Source organism: Nuphar pumila, chromosome 8 (genome assembly GCF_984573655.1).
Source record: "Nuphar pumila chromosome 8, dmNupPumi1.hap1.1, whole genome shotgun sequence".
Classification (NCBI taxonomy): domain Eukaryota; kingdom Viridiplantae; phylum Streptophyta; class Magnoliopsida; order Nymphaeales; family Nymphaeaceae; genus Nuphar; species Nuphar pumila.
In genome coordinates this window covers 48,798,109-48,814,397 of record NC_143256.1, presented here as the reverse complement: position 1 = coordinate 48,814,397, position 16,289 = coordinate 48,798,109, and the positions used below count along the sequence as shown (strand labels likewise).

The 16,289-nt window shown below is 40.7% G+C and overlaps 1 protein-coding gene across 9 annotated transcripts in view; it reads left to right on the top strand.

The window, feature by feature from the left end:
• Positions 1-16,289, top strand: part of LOC149829927 (putative pre-mRNA-splicing factor ATP-dependent RNA helicase DEAH4) — a 149,827-nt gene that overhangs the window by 39,976 nt on the left and 93,562 nt on the right. For all 9 annotated transcript variants that reach the window (XR_016433764.1, XM_090016173.1, XM_090016170.1 and 6 more), the window contains one exon: positions 7,558-7,649. Coding sequence is in view for 8 of the 9 variants with exons in the window: in XM_090016173.1 (XP_089872299.1) it covers positions 7,558-7,649 (92 nt within the window). In the remaining variant the exon portion in view is untranslated. The remainder of the gene's footprint in view (positions 1-7,557; positions 7,650-16,289) is intronic.

The following is a 16,289-nucleotide window of genomic DNA, read 5'->3' as shown; positions in this document are numbered from 1 at the left end:
GCGATTACCACTGCTTGTTATCTGATCAACCGCATGCCTTCATCTTCTGTGGGTGATCAAATTCCATTACATATCCTAAAACCTAATGCCTCACTCTTCTCTCTCACCAAAAATATTTGGATGTGTTTGTTTTATACACAAACTTGGTCCTGATCGTGATAAATTATCTGCTCAAGCTATAAAATGCATATTTATAGGTTATCCAAAAAATCAAAAGGGATATCGATGTTATGATCCTATTTCTCGCCGAGAGTATGTCAGTGCGGATGTATTTTTCTTGGAATCCACTCCATATTTCTCTAGTACCGGTTTCCCGCTGCAGGTTGGTCCAACTGACCCTTTTCCCTTACCTATACCTCCTTTTCCTTTGGAATCTGTGCCCTTGGTACCGAACCAAACTTCATCCTCTTCACGATTTAATAATCCTCCATTGGTATATGTATGTAGAGCTCCACCTCTGCCCGTGCCTCCATCCTCTTCTTCTCCTGAGGTAAGTACTACTGACAATAATGATCTTCATGATGATGATAACAGGCCTATTGCTCTACGCAAGGGGACACGATAATGTACCTTATATCCCATATCTCATTTTGTCTCCGATGTCAGAATTGAAAATCAGATGAAAATTTTTATTTCAGTCTTATCTGTTGAAATGATTCCTCTGAACTATCAACAGGCAGAGCTAGATAACCGCTGTAAGCTGGCTATGCAAGAAGAAATGGAAGCTTTAGTGTCTCAGCATACATGAGATTTAGTTGATTCCCCAGTAGATGCTGACATTGTTGGATGCAAATGGGTATATACAATCAAGTACAAATCAGATGGATCTATTGAAAGGTACAAGACAAGATTAGTAGCAAAAGGATATACTCAGACATATGGTATTGATTTCTTTGAAACCTTTTCTCCTGTTGCACGGATGGGCACCATTCGTCTTGTTCTCTCAGTAGCTATTCATCATGGTTGGAGCTTATGTCAATTAAATGTGAAGAATGCGTTTCTATATGGGGATCTATCTGAGACAATTTACATGCAACAACCTCCAGGTTTCGAGGTTGAGGGGGAGTGTCAGAAGCTGTGTAGATTGAAAAGGCGATTTATGGCTTGAAACAAAGTCCTCATGCATGGTTTCAAAAGCTGTTTGAAGTGATGTCACACTTTGGCTTCAACAGGTCAGCTGCAGATCATACGCTATTTATCAAGAAAACTAACTCAGGCATAGTTGTTATGGTGGTATATGTCGATGACATCATTCTTACAGGAGACAATGTGAAAAATATTGAAGCCACAAAGGCTCATCTTCAAAAACACTTTGTTACAAAAGAGCTTGGTTCACTTAGATATTTTCTAGGTATAGAAGTTGCCAGGAATCGTGAAGGGATGGTTTTGTCTCAATGGAAGTATGTTGTTGACTTATTAAAGGAAACATGAATGTTGGGAGCTAAACCAGCAAATATTCCCATGGACCATAAAGTTCAGTTGTTTGAAGAAGGGTCAAAACCGGTTGATAGCAAAAGCTATCACTCACTAGTAGGGAAGCTACTCTATGTAACTGTTACCAGGCCGGATATTGCTTTAGCAGTAAGCAAAGTCAGCCAGTTTATGGACAAACCAACTGAGGTACACTGGAATGCAGTTATAATGATTCTTAGGTATTTAAAATCGTCTCCTGGAAAAGGGTTATTATTCAAGAAAGGTGGAAATCTGAAGATAGTTGCCTATTCTGATGCTGACTATGCAGGATCTATAGTGAATAGAAAATCTACCACAGGATTCTGTGTGTTTTTGGGAGACAACTTGATTTCATGGAGAAGTAAGAAGCAAAATGTGGTTTCTAGATCGAGTGCAGAATCAGAATATCGGGTTATGGCCCAAACAATTGCTGAATTGATGTGGGTCCGTACTGTTCTTCATGACCTTCAGGTGAAGGTTTCCTCTCCTGTGACCATGATGTGTGATAACAAGGCTGCCACATATATAGCGAACAATCCTGTCTTTCATGAGAGAACAAAGCACATTGAGGTTGATTGCCACTATGTAAGAGATATGGTTCAAGCTGGTTATATCTCTACCAAATATTTAAAGTCGGAGGACCAAGTTGCAAATATGTTTACAAAGCCTCTTGCTAGACCAAATTTCTCAAAATGTTGTGACAAACTGAGCATGATTGATATCTATGCTCCAGCTTGAGGGAGAGTGTTGAGATTAAGAGGTTTTAAGTTTAAGTTTTCTTAGATTAGAGGTTATTTGATATTTTAATTTAATGAGGGACTTATATGTAATTTCTCCTTTTGGCCTCTCTCTATTTAACATAGAAATTAGCCCTAATAACAGTTAACGTGTTCTCTTATTTTTGTAGCCGTCTCTCTTTCTCTTTCTCTCTCTCTCTCTCTCTCTCCCTACCTAGGTGTCTGCGCATCTCATCTACCTTCTACAGTTAGCAACATTTAAATATCCCATAACCACAGATATGAATTCATGTAATGATTCATAGGAATGCAATTATGACAATTACATAATTCAGGTGTGCATTCATACAACATATAATAATTAAGGGAATATATAACATAAATATGCATCATTTATATGCAATGCATGAACACTTTATTATATTTCATAAAAGTTTTTCTTTCTATACGCATGCCCTATTAAATGCATTCAACTTTAAGTTCCTCTTTTTAATTACCATTCCCCGTAGATAAACCCAACGAGTACAATCTCAGAGGTCAAGTTAGGTTCCGCTTAGCACACAATTTGTATTTTATTACTGGGTTCCAAACTTAGTTCTCGACCGAATCACCTTCGGAACATTAGACCTCCACATCTAATGTTGGGGACATCAGGGACACCCCACGCCCACAAGTGCCACTTTTTTGGTACAAAAAACAACAGTTGTGTCGAACACACCACCCTCAGGTAAAGTGACGGACTCTCCCTAAAACCGTGGTGAGAAGAAGGAACCTCAATATCGGGTTCAGGGGATAAAATTTTAGCACACAGAGTTTTTGTAACCTCACAGTCTCCCCAAGACCGGATCTCTAAGATCTCCATTCTCCAGATGGAAGATCTCAGAACATATATTATACTGTTCTTATTTCTTATATTTCTATTAAAGTCAATTCTTTAAGTTTGCAACACCATATGCAAAAGTAAAGTGAACACCCGCATTCTCCCTTGCGGGGACCCTTACGAGACTCCAACCCGTGAGGACAACTAGAACAGTATTGTAGTGTGCCATACCAACTTGTGTGGTTTAAGTGATGCAATCAAAATATATATGAAAATGAATCAACCCATGGCTCTCTAGGCCGCTGATGGTCCATTTAGGCCATCGATGCATCACATAACCAAACCAAAGTAGTGTTTCATTCATAACACTAGGTCAAAGTGCCAAAAACATGTGCACTCATGAAAACATAAACCCAATTATAAGCATGTCATTTTTCAATCATATGCATTATCTCTATGTGTGCTACCTCCATCACATACGTGTATCCACCAATGCATATCTCCTTCGAGTGTGTGCATGTACACATAAATTACACATTTTTATCGAGTGTACGCTTACATTAATTGCACAATATCAATAACTTGGCAGTTAAATGACAACACATGCTCATAATAATGATGGCATAAACAAGACAATGAACCACTGCTTAGCAAGATCAATCACATGTACATATCACTGGGCAAAACTTATAAATTTCGTACGTGAGCACCTATGTCAACCTAACATGGATGAACAATATTAGCATTATGAACAATACAATTAAAACCATGGTATAAATGTGATTTTTGCGATGTATTTGAACAATTTAAGAAAGAGTAAACCAAGGCTCAAGGCTCTCCATGCCTATGATGATTCATTTAGACCATCGATGCATCGTATGTAAAAGCATAACAATATGCAATTTATGCAATGATACCAACATGATTCCAAATGCACATTCATTTATACCAATTTAACAATGTGCATGAGCTCTCAAGACAACACTTCCTCCACCTTAACTGGATCAACCTCCATGCCTTTAAGTTCACGTGGTCGAGCAACATCACCCGATCAAGCCAAAACTCACACTTCGAGAACTTAGCATATAACTTATGGTTTCTCAATGTTTGCAACATGATTCGCAGATGCTCTCGGTGCTCCTCCACACTCTCAAAATATATCAGAATGTCATCGATAAATACAATGACAAATAAATTCAGCTACAAACTGAAGACCCGATTCATCATATCCATAAATGTTGCAGGTGCATTGGTTTGTCCGAAAGACATCACCAAGAACTCATAATGCTTGTATTTGGACTTGAACGCAGTCTTCAGAACATCCTCTTCCCTGATCTGCAACTGATGGTACCCGAAACGAAGATCGATCTTGGAAAACACCTCCGCCTTTCGCAAATGGTCGAACAAAACATCAATCCTAGGCAAAGACTTATTGTTCTTCACGGTTACCAGATTCAACATGCGGTAGTCTATGTAGAATCACATGAACTCATCCTTCTTCTTGACAAAACACCCCAAGGGAACACTCTCGGCCTGATAAAGCCTTTGTCAAAAAGTTTCTGCTGCTGCTTTTTCAACTCAACCAGCTCTGCAGGTGCCATGCGATATGGCGCACGCGAAACTGGTGTCGTGTCAGGCACTAGCTCGATCGAGAACTCGATCTCCCTATGAGGCAGCAAACCCGACAAGTCCTTGGGAAAGACGTCTGGAAACTCACTAACCACGTCCAACTGCTCCAAAGGTGTCACATGACTAGGGGTGGCAATTTCTGACACGACCCGCCAACCCGTTTCTTAGCCGGGTTCGGGTTTGGCTTAAATGGGTTCGTGTCGTAAACGGGTCGACCCGCCTAACCCACTTATTAAACGGTTCGGGTTCGTGTTAGGGGTATGCCAACCCGCCAACCCGTTTAATAAACAGGTTAGGCGGGCGGGTCAACCCGTTTACCCGAACCCGACCCGCCAACCCTCCCGCTAACCCGCCAACCCGTAAACTTTTCTATGTAAAATCCTGAACCCGACCTGCCAACCCGCCCACTAACTCGCCAACCCGTTTACCCGACCCGACCCATTTATTAAACGGGTTAACCGTGTCGTGTCGGGTTACCCGTTTAATAAATGGGTCGGGTTCGTGTTTGCCACAGCCGACTCGTTTAATAAACGGGTCGAGTTCGTGTTGAGGTATGTTGACCCGCCAACCCGTTGACACGACGCGCCAACCCAACCCGATTGCCACCCCTACGTATGATTGTCCGCCGCAGACATGCTAGCCAAAAACACCATAAACCCTGCTTATGATACCTGGAGATCTTCAAAGCCGAGACGATCTTCACCTCACTCACAGGCCTAGTCGACTTAAACACTAATGCAGACAAGTCAGGACACTCCAACAAAACTTTCTTCCCTCGATACTGAAGGGTCGCATTGTATCTGGACAACCAGTTCATACCTAGAATGACCATAAAAAGTCATGTCTAGTATGATTAGGTCGGCAGACAACTCATGCCCCTCGATCACCACTCGGACTGTAAGAAGATACTTTCCATAACAAGTATACACACCCATAGGAGACATCACATCGAGAGTCTTCTCTAGGATAGACGGAACGAGGTCAAGCAAACCTGGATAAGAAGACAAAAAAATAAATGGGTAGCACCTGAATCTATAACACCCCAAAATCCTGATGTAAACTTTTTGGGAAAAATTTGAAGCTTTGCAATCAATCTTTTTTTTCAGAATTTAAAATGGTAGTTAAGAGGAAAACAATGTTTGAAAGAACAAGTCAATGGACCTTGGGCGCATTACAAGCGAACTTTCTTTTCTATAATGGATTTGTATCAACATGCAATCATTGAAACCACATAGATTCAAAATAAGGTTTTTGATAATTAAAGTTTACACAAAAAGAGGAATTTCAAAAGAAACTAAAAAATATACTATGCAACAACAACATGCTTGAGCGTGACAGCATGCTGCTGCGTATACCTATGCAACAACAACATGCTGCTGACAGCATGTTGCTGCCTTCTCTAGTGCAGCAACATGTTGTCAACAACATGTCGTTGGGCATGATTTTTTTGTTATAAATATTAGCTGCCAATATGTATATATGTGCGGTGTATAGTCTGACGAGACCTGCTGCAAAAAATTTTCTTGTCATGCTGTTGTAGACTTGTCTATATATGTTATTCTTGATGCTTATTGGATTTTCCTTATGCTGTTAACGTGATGACTGTTTTTCAGATTTAATAGCATTAGATGTCTGACATTAGATCTAACAATATGCTGTGTTTGATTTAAATATACCATTTTTGGATGACAATTATCAGACTTCAAATTGGATATTTGAGGACCGATATCAAATTGATTTTTTTGAGTGCAAACCTGATCAGTTTTGTCGACTCCTAGCAAGTGCAAATCCGATCAGATTTGCAGTCCATTGCTTGAGTGTAAACCTAATCAGTTTTGCCGACTCTCAGTGAGTGCAAACTTGATCAGATTCGCATTGTTTTGGCATTTGTAAATCTGGCCTGACTTGCCAAGTCTCTTGTATACACAAATCTATTTTATATATTTTAAGCATATTTTCTTTTTTTATTTTGTATTTAGAAAGCTTTTATGCTTGTTTCTTTACATTTTAGCAAGAATAATTAATACAAGAGCTTTATTTTTTATTTCTTTCATTGTTTTTTTCTATTTTTAAAATTTTCAGAAAATTGTGATTTTCCCCAAAAGAAACCTTTTTTCTTTTAAAAGAACTCCGAGAAAAACTATCAACGAGAAATTGTTGAGAACAATGATGGTAACTATGAACATATAATATATATCATATGAGCCCACAGATTTCCAGAGATTCTTGGATGTTTCCTAACCTGACTTCGTTTGTGATTGTTAGAATCAATAATCTACACCAAAGAGAATACTGGTATACAGATTGATTTGGCCACCGTTAGAAGAAAGCACATTTTCTTGATAAATGGAGCTTTGCAAAACAAGTGTACACACACACACATTTATATATATTTATGTGTGTGTGTGCATGTCTGTGCGAGTGAGTGCTATCCTCGTGGGTTCCAACCCCCCTAGTGAAAGCTTTATATATATTTTTTCTACTTTTTTTGCAATCTGACCCTCCAGATATGATCTACATATTTGGTTTAGTATAAATGACCCTCTGATCATGTTTCTCCAATGTGTGTGTGATTTTTTTGGGGTTTGAAAATAAAGAGCCTACAATGTGCCAATTTTTCAATCCTCAAAACTTCATATTTTTATGTCAAAATAATATGATCAAAGGGTCAATTCCTACTATTTTCACTATGCTGAACACATCCATGGGGTCAGATTTGGTCAAAATGACCTTCCCCATATGAGTTTGATCAAGGGTGTTTGGAACCCATGAGTGTGTCATTTTGGCAACCTCGTGCTATTTTCTCTTTCCTTTGTCTTGCACAAATACACAGCAATGGACTGTTGTTGCTAATTCTTGTTGTGGATATGATGCCTTGCGTACATCTTTGATTGTTCAAATTTTTTGCTGTTTCAACAGGTAAGGGTTTTCCTCGGAGCACCACCAAATTGTAGACGGATTATTGTTGCTACAAATATTGCTGAAACATCATTGACTGTTGATGGTGTAGTGTAAGAACCTTGGACTTCTTTTTCTCTCATATTTGTGCATTTTGTACTCACAATTATTGTAACACCCTTAAAATTTTAACCCAAAAACACATCAAACTTTTTTCTAATATATAATAATGCAACGGCTTTACCAACGGATAAGTTCCAACCGTACCAAATCATAGATGCACATAAAATTCATCTTTATTAGTTAGAATTTCAGAGAAAAATCTCAGGTTTTACAATTACTCTTGGGTGTTAGATGTTAAGGATATAGGTTTTAGATTAAAACTGGATCTTTTCGATCCAGACCCTAATCTGTACATTATGAGTCAGTTGTTTTATCGTCTATCTTGTAACATTACAAGGGTAGTTTAGGAAATATGCATGCAAAGTATCCTCCATGTAATTTTAAAAAGTTTTAATATATATATATATATATATATATATATATATATATATATATATATATATATATATATATAGAGAGAGAGAGAGAGAGAGAGAGAGAGAGAGAGAGAGAGGAACCTGCTAAATGATTTTCACTTTTCATACAAAACCTGCTAAATCAACTTGAGTCATCCGATCACCTTTTGATCAGACGATTCAAAAGCAGCCCTCATAAACCCCCTTTTTTTGCTGCCCTAGCCCACACCTGATCTCTCTCTCTGCAACACCTCCTCCGATGGCGCTCCGGCGAGCCCTACTGTGCTGAGCGACGCTGCAACCTTGCTTCGTCGAACCCTACCGTGCTAAGCGACACCCCAACCACCTCTTCCTTCTTTCCCTCACGGTAGCACCTCCTCCGACAACGCTCCGACAAGCCCTACCTTGCTGAGCGATGCCCCCACACCCCCAAGACTGCACAGAGCCTCCAGCTTCCACTCTCTCCCCTTCCCCTCTCTTCCTCTTCCCTGATGCCTAAGACACTTGTTGCTCCAACGGTACCCCAGCCGTCGGCGACCACCACTCGCTACTCGTTCTTTCATCGGAGGCATGAGATACCAGGCTGCTACAGGCCACATCCCATGACTCAGGCTACACCTCTGGTGGCTGCTCTCTCCGTTCTCACTTCTGCCCTCACCACTCCCCTCGTCACAGAGAGAGAGAGAGAGAGAGAGAGAGAGAGAGAGAGAGAGAGAGAGAGAGAGAGAGAGAGAGAGAGACCACCTAGAAGCCCCCAGACAAGGGGGAGTAGGGGCGAGAAGGAAGAGGAAAAGAGTTGAGGGAGCGAGCTGGAGAGGGAAGAGGGTGAGTCGGGCTGCTATTTTTGGGAGGGGTAGGGCAGCATAAAACAGGGCTTTATAAGGGATCATCCTATCATAATTGGACAGTCCAGATACTTTTAGCTGGTTTAGAATATGTATCATTTAGCAGGTTCCTGTTTTTTTCTCTCCCTCTCTCTCTCTATATATATAAATATATATATATAGAGTGGGGATTATTCTGCTCTCCTGTTTTCATTAGGTCACTGTTAGGTCCCTTCAAAAACCATAGTTTTAGGCCATCTCTGAACCATTACAGGTGAAAGAATCTGAATAGGGCTTCAAGATAGTGCGCCTTCAAGCTTTGGAGAATAGCCTTCAATCTGAAAATACAAAATAAAGAGAAGAGAGGAGAGGGGGAGAAGAGGAGGATGCCAAATGGAAAGTAGGGCACGTTAAAAGTATCGTGACCCTCTCTTAATAAGATATATATAGGATCTAACACTACTGAACAAAATACATGAAAAATATACAGGATTACAAGTATGCCACTGCCCAAGCATGGGGAAAGCATACGCTCGGATATGGATCCAATATCGGATCCATATCCGATACAAATACAATTCTAACATCCCCCCTCAAGTTGTGCATGAGTTTTCATCATGCCCAACTTGTTCTTCAAATGCCAAAACTGTGATCCAGTGAGTCCTTTGGTGAAAAGATTAGCAACTTGTTCAGAAGTATGTATATATGCAGGGGAGATTTCCTCATCTTCTATTTTCTGACGAATGAAATGTTGATCAATCTCAATGTGCTTGGTACGACTGTGAAGTATGGGATTGAATGAAATTTTAATGGCACTTTGATTGTCAACCAGCATGGAAGATTGAGCAATAGGAAGAGATAATTCCCCAAGGAGGTGACGAAGCCAAGTAGCATCGGCAGTGCCAGCAGCCATGACCCTATATTCAGCTTCTGTGCTGGATTTTGCAATGGCGCGTTGTCTGCGACTACTCCAACAGACAAGATTAGAATTGAGAAAGACACAATAGCCAGAAACAGATCGGCGTTCATCAAGATCGCTTCCCCAATCAGCATCAGTGTAAGTAGAGATAATATGACCATCCACAGTAGGAGACATGCGTTTATAAGTAAGTCCATCGCCAATAGTCCCCTTGAGATAACGTAAGATACGCTTGACAACTTCCATATGAGTGTCTGTGGGAGCATGCATAAACTGGGAAACTTGATTGACAGCATATACAATGTCGGGCCGAGTGAATGTCAAATATTGAAGTTTCCCAACAATACTGCGGTAAAGGGTTGGAACAGGATATGCAGGACTGCCATCTGAAACGTTCAACTTTGCATGCAAAACGCTGGGCGTGTTAATGGGCTTACAATCAGACATACCAGAGGATGTGAGAATATCAAGGGCATACTTGTGTTGAGAAAGAGTGAGGGAATCCTCAGTCCTGTCTAATTCAACACCCAAAAAATATCTGAGGTCGCCGAGATCTTTCATTTTGAAGTGTTGTTCTAACACTTCTTTGATTTGGACGATATGAGAGGAAGTATTTCCCGTGAGAACAATGTCATCCACATATATCAATAACCAAGTAGTGATCCCTCCTTTGTGATAGATAAAAAGAGAATGATCAAGAGCACTCTTCTGAAAACCAGCTTCTTGAATGTGAAGGGAGAACCTTTCAAACCATGAACGAGAAGCCTGTTTTAACCCATATAATGACTTGTGCAACTTGCATACCCATAGATTAGAATCATTAGTAGCATATCCTGGTGGCTGTTCCATGTAGACGTCCTCTTTGAGGAAACCATGAAGAAAAGCATTTTTGACATCAAGTTGATGTAATGACCATCCAAAAGTAACAGCAAGAGAGAGAATAACTCGAATGGTACTCATCTTAACAACAGGGCTGAAAGTCTCATCATAATCTTCCCCATGTTGTTGAGTGAAACCTCTAGCCACAAGACGAGCTTTATACCTATCAATACTGCCATCTGGTTTATATTTGATTTTATAAACCCATTTAGACCCAACAACATTCTTATCCCTTGGCCGTGGAACGACTTCCCATGTTTGACATTCATTCAAGGCTTCCATTTCTTCATTCATGGCTTCAATCCAACGGGAATTTTGAGAGGCCTGAGAATAACACTTTGGTTCAGTCTGTTTATGCAAACTGGTCATAAAAAGCTGAAAATCCAAAGTGAAAGTGTTATAGCTTATCCATCTATCCACGGGATGTCTCGCTCGAGTGGACCGTCGTGGATGAGAAGGAACAATGACAGAATCAGTAGTAGAGGCAGGAGTGCGACGAGAATAAACCAAGCCAGAAAATCTGTCTAAAGGAGGATCAGCCATCTGAGTATCAGACATGTCTGCTTCAATGTGAGTACTATCCATCTGGGCATCAGACATTTCTGCTTCAATGTGAGTACTGTCAGAAGGGGCTGGAAAAGTGGTCGGTTGAATCCCATCGCCTAAGATATTAGCACATAACCATGGATCATATAGTCTGGACGCTGAATCATGAATAGCCTTGGAAGAAGTGTGAAACTGCAATCTGAGTTCATCAAAAACAACATGTCTTGAAATATGTATACGGCCTGTTAGGGGATTATAGCACCTATAGCCTCGATAATGGTCTGCATAGCCCACAAACTGACACATTATAGCCCGAGCCTGAAGTTTGTTCCGGAGGCTGGAATCAACATGAACATAGCAAATGCATCCAAAAACCCGAAGCTCATCATACTTAGGATGCTCATGATTCAAAAGAAAGAAAGGAGATTTCCCTGCGAGAAGAGCTAAAGGCAATCGATTTATAACATAAACGGCAGTGTGAAATGCCTCAGTCCATAGAGTCATAGGGAGATCAGTGTCATGGAGCATGCTTAAGGCAGTCTCTACAATGTGTCGGTGCTTGCGTTCTGCAATGCCATTTTGCTGTGGTGTGTGTGGACAATATATCTGTCTAGTGATGCCATGATTTAGCAAGTATTCAGTAAATTCAGATGATAAATATTCACCACCACCATCACATTGAAAATGCACTATGTTGGATGAAAATTTATTTTGGATGAGGGCATGAAATTGGCTAAACAAACGGAACACTTCAGATTTGTGTTTTATGAAGTGTATCAATGTATAGCGAGAAAAAGAATCAACAAAAATGACATAGTATCTACTGCCAGAAGGAGATGAGACAGGAGCTGGTCCCCAAACATCAGAGTAAATCGTTTCAAACAATTTAGAAGCTCTTTTATTGATGGAATTAAAAGGAAGGGCATGACTCTTACAAAGTTGACATCTTGAGCACATGCCTGACTCACTAACAGGTCTCAGACTGGATTTGTGCAACAATCCATTATTAACAAGGATAGAAATAAAAGAATGACTACAATGGCCTAATCGATTATGCCAAATGGACGGCATATCAATTTGAGTCAAATTGACTTCATTCGGACTGATAGGAAAAGAAACAGATGAACTGGACTTGGACACTGGAGGAGCTTCTTTGAGGACGTACATGTTGCCTTCACGAATTCCTTCAGCGAATATCGTCTTGGTGAGAGGATCCTTGACAAAAACAGAGGAAGGAGTGAATTCAACTGATGTGGAAGAGTCATCAATGAGTTTAGATACTGAAATAATGTTTTTCTTGACATTAGGGACGACTAAAACATTGTGTAAAGGAAGAGAAGTATGCGGCAAAGAAACATATGCATTACCAATGTGAGTAATTTTGTGGTGAGTGCCATCACCTGTAACTAGAGAACCTTTTGCTAAATATGGAGATGCACTAGAGAGTTTACCTGCATCATCAGTCACATGGGCGGCAGCACCAGAATCCACATACCAGACACCATCTTCATTTTGCTTGAGATTCAGATTAGAAATAGCTGTCATTAAGAGTTGTTGTGCATCGGGCGTGAATGAGGAGGAAGACGCTCTAGAAATGATAGAGGGGGTTGGCCTGTGATCACGTCGACCTCCCTTAGCTTTGTTCTGAGGATTGTGCCAACATTCAGATTTAACATGTCCTCTCTTGTTGCAATAGAAACATGTAGGGATACGCTTTGGCATGTTAACAAGAGTGCTGCCCTGAGGAGTAGGAAGAATACCCTTTCCGTGTCCGGATGTATGAGCCCAAGTATGTGCACACTGTCCTGACACACCATGTGTAGAAGTAACTAAAATACTGGGCGAAGTAGAAATGGAAGCATCATGCCTGTGAACTCTACTAGCCTCATGCTGGATCAATTTTGCCTTTAAGTCTTCAAAAGAGGGTAAGACAGGGAGAACCTCCAGAGCAGTGCAAAATATATCAAACTCTGACCCTAGACCACTAAGAGCCTGCTGAACTTTATCCTTGTCTGAAATAGGATGGCCAATAACAGCAAGTTGATCGCTTACATTTTTAATCTCATAGAGATACTCAAGTACAGATCTGGAGCCTCTATTTATGCTTTGAAATTGACGCTTCAATTGAAGATATCTAGCTTCTGAAACTTGAGAGTATGTATTTGCAAGCGTATTCCATAGTTGAAAAGCTGAGATATCATCATCTATACCTGCAAGCACTTCTTCAGAGAGGGTAGAAGTAATATAAGCAACTAAAGCCTGATCATGTGCCATCCATACGGCATATGCTGGATTAGGGATATTATCTGTAGCAGTCACCGAACTAGTAGCATCCTTTGTTTCACCCAAAATCAATTCAGGCAGGGCTGGAGTAGAGCCATCAATATGACCATATAGACAATGGCTCTTAATGAAAGGGACTATCTGACGTTTCCACGTCAAATAGTTGGAATGGGTTAACTTTTGGGAGATGAGTTGGGAGAGAAAACTCGAAGAGAGGGTGGACATGATTATGCTGATATAATATTTGCGTTTCCAAAGGTACTCGGCTGAAGGATCAGGCACTCGGCTGAAGGATGAGGATCAGGCACTCGGCTGAAGAATCAGGCACTCGGCTGAAGGATGAGGATCAAACTCAGCAGATCGTGGCCTGGTTGACAGGCGTGATGAAGAAGGCAGACGTAACTCAGCAGTTCGTCGATCGTGGCTGGAGAAGACTCGCTCGTGGCTGGAGAAACATGCGTCGATCGTGGGTTGCTCTGATACCATGAAAGAATCTGAATAGGGCTTCAAGATAGTGCGCCTTCAAGCTTTGGAGAATAGCCTTCAATCTGAAAATACAAAATAAAGAGAAGAGAGGAGAGGGGGAGAAGAGGAGGATGCCAAATGGAAAGTAGGGCACGTTAAAAGTATCGTGACCCTCTCTTAATAAGATATATATAGGATCTAACACTACTGAACAAAATACATGAAAAATATACAGGATTACAAGTATGCCACCGCCCAAGCATGGGGAAAGCATACGCTCGGATATGGATCCAATATCGGATCCATATCCGATACAAATACAATTCTAACAACAGGTGTTACCATTGCTTATTTATTAATAAAAAGCTTTGTTTCAAATTCATTTGATGTAAAAATGTGAATATTTTATCATCAAATTTTAGTACATCACCATTGATTTTTCTACCTCTTTAAAATGACATCTGAGTATAAAGATTCTTGATCAATGCATGTTTTTTATTGGATAAACAATGATAAACATATCTTATAGTTCAGATCTAGCATAAAACACGTAAGACTGATTTTTGGAGGGTCTTAAGAGTTACCTAATGAAAAAGAGGGCAGGATAATCCGAATTTCGCTATATTACATGAGTACCAACGATATATTACATGAGTACCAACGATATATTACATGAGTACCAAATTTCGAATTTTGCTTGAAAATAACCCGAATTTCGTTCGAATTTAAAGGTTGAATTTACAACTCTTTTCCACGTTTTGATTGTCTCGCCTCGACCTTGTCGATGAGACCTGGGTCAAGTCCAGACTCAAATATTTCAGTCTAAAAATCAAGCCTCAAACGATTTTTCTCCCATAGCCAATTTTTTGTCAGAATTATAAAATGACTAAGTACCGAAATACGCGATATTACATTCCTACCCCCTTAAAATAATTTCGTGCTCAAAATTAGAACGTACCGAATAAATGGGGGTAGTGTTATCTCAGTGTCTGTAATACGATCTGCAGATGCTCTCTGTGCTCTTCCACACTCTCCGAGTAGATAAGAATGTCATCTATGAACACAATGACAAACGAATCCAGCCATAAACTGAAAACCCGATTCATCAGGTCCATAAACGCTGCAGGGGCATTGGTGAGTCCAAAAGACATCACCAGGAATTCATAATGGCCATATCTGGACCTGAATGATGTATTCGAAATATCCTCCGTCTTTATTCTCAATTGGTGGTACCCAAAACGAAGGTCGATCTTCGAGAACAGTTTTGCCTTTCTTAGCTGATCGAACAAATCATCGATCCTAGGTAATGGGTACTTGTTCTTCACCGTCACTTGGTTTAACATAAGTCGATACAAAGTCGCATTGAACCGTCCTTCTTGACAAAGAGGACTGATGCACCCCAGGGAGACACACTCGGCCTGATAAAACCCTTGTTAAGAAGCCCCTGTAATTGCTTCTTCAGTTCTACTAACTCTGCAGGTGCCATGCGATACGGGGCTCGAGAGATTGATGCCGTACCAGACACTAGCTCAATTGAGAACTCAATCTCTTGATGCGGTGGCAAACCCGACAAATCCTCGGGAAAGACATTCGGGAACTCACGAACAACGTCTAGCTGTTTTAAAGGTGTTGCTTGACTGTCCTGAGTGGACACGCTGGCCAAGAACACCATACAACCCTGCTTGTGGTACTTGGAGATCTTTAATGCAGAAACAATTTTCACCTCGCTTGCCGTTCCGGTCGAATGGAAAGACAACATGGACAAATCGGGACGCTCCAAGATAATTTTCTTTCTCCGACACTGGAGGGTAGCATTATGTCTTGACAACCAGTCAATACCCAGAATGACATCATAAAACGTCATATCTAGTATGAACAAGTCGGTAGACAGTTCATGCCCCTCGATAACAATGCAAACTGCCCGAAAATACTTTCTGCAGGAAGAGGATGCACCCATAGGTGACATCACATCAAGAGCCTTTTCAAGGCTAAAAGGAACCAATTCGAGCAATTTTGCAAACGAAGCAGAAATAAAACTATGGGTCACGCCCGAATCAAACATCACACACGCAAAGTGTTCGATGACTAAGAAGATACCTTCGATCAAGTCAGTCTGATCGCTCTGAGTAGCTGCTGTAGCCACGTAGACTCGCCCATTGGTCCTGCACTGACCTTGTTGCTGCTGAGGCCTCTGTTGCTGCTGCTGCGGTGGTTGCTACTACCGTTGTCCTCCCTGAGCCACTGGCTTGTTCGGACAAAATGGAGCGATGTGCCCTGATTGCTTTCACTAATAGCATACCCCCTTGAACATCGGGCAAA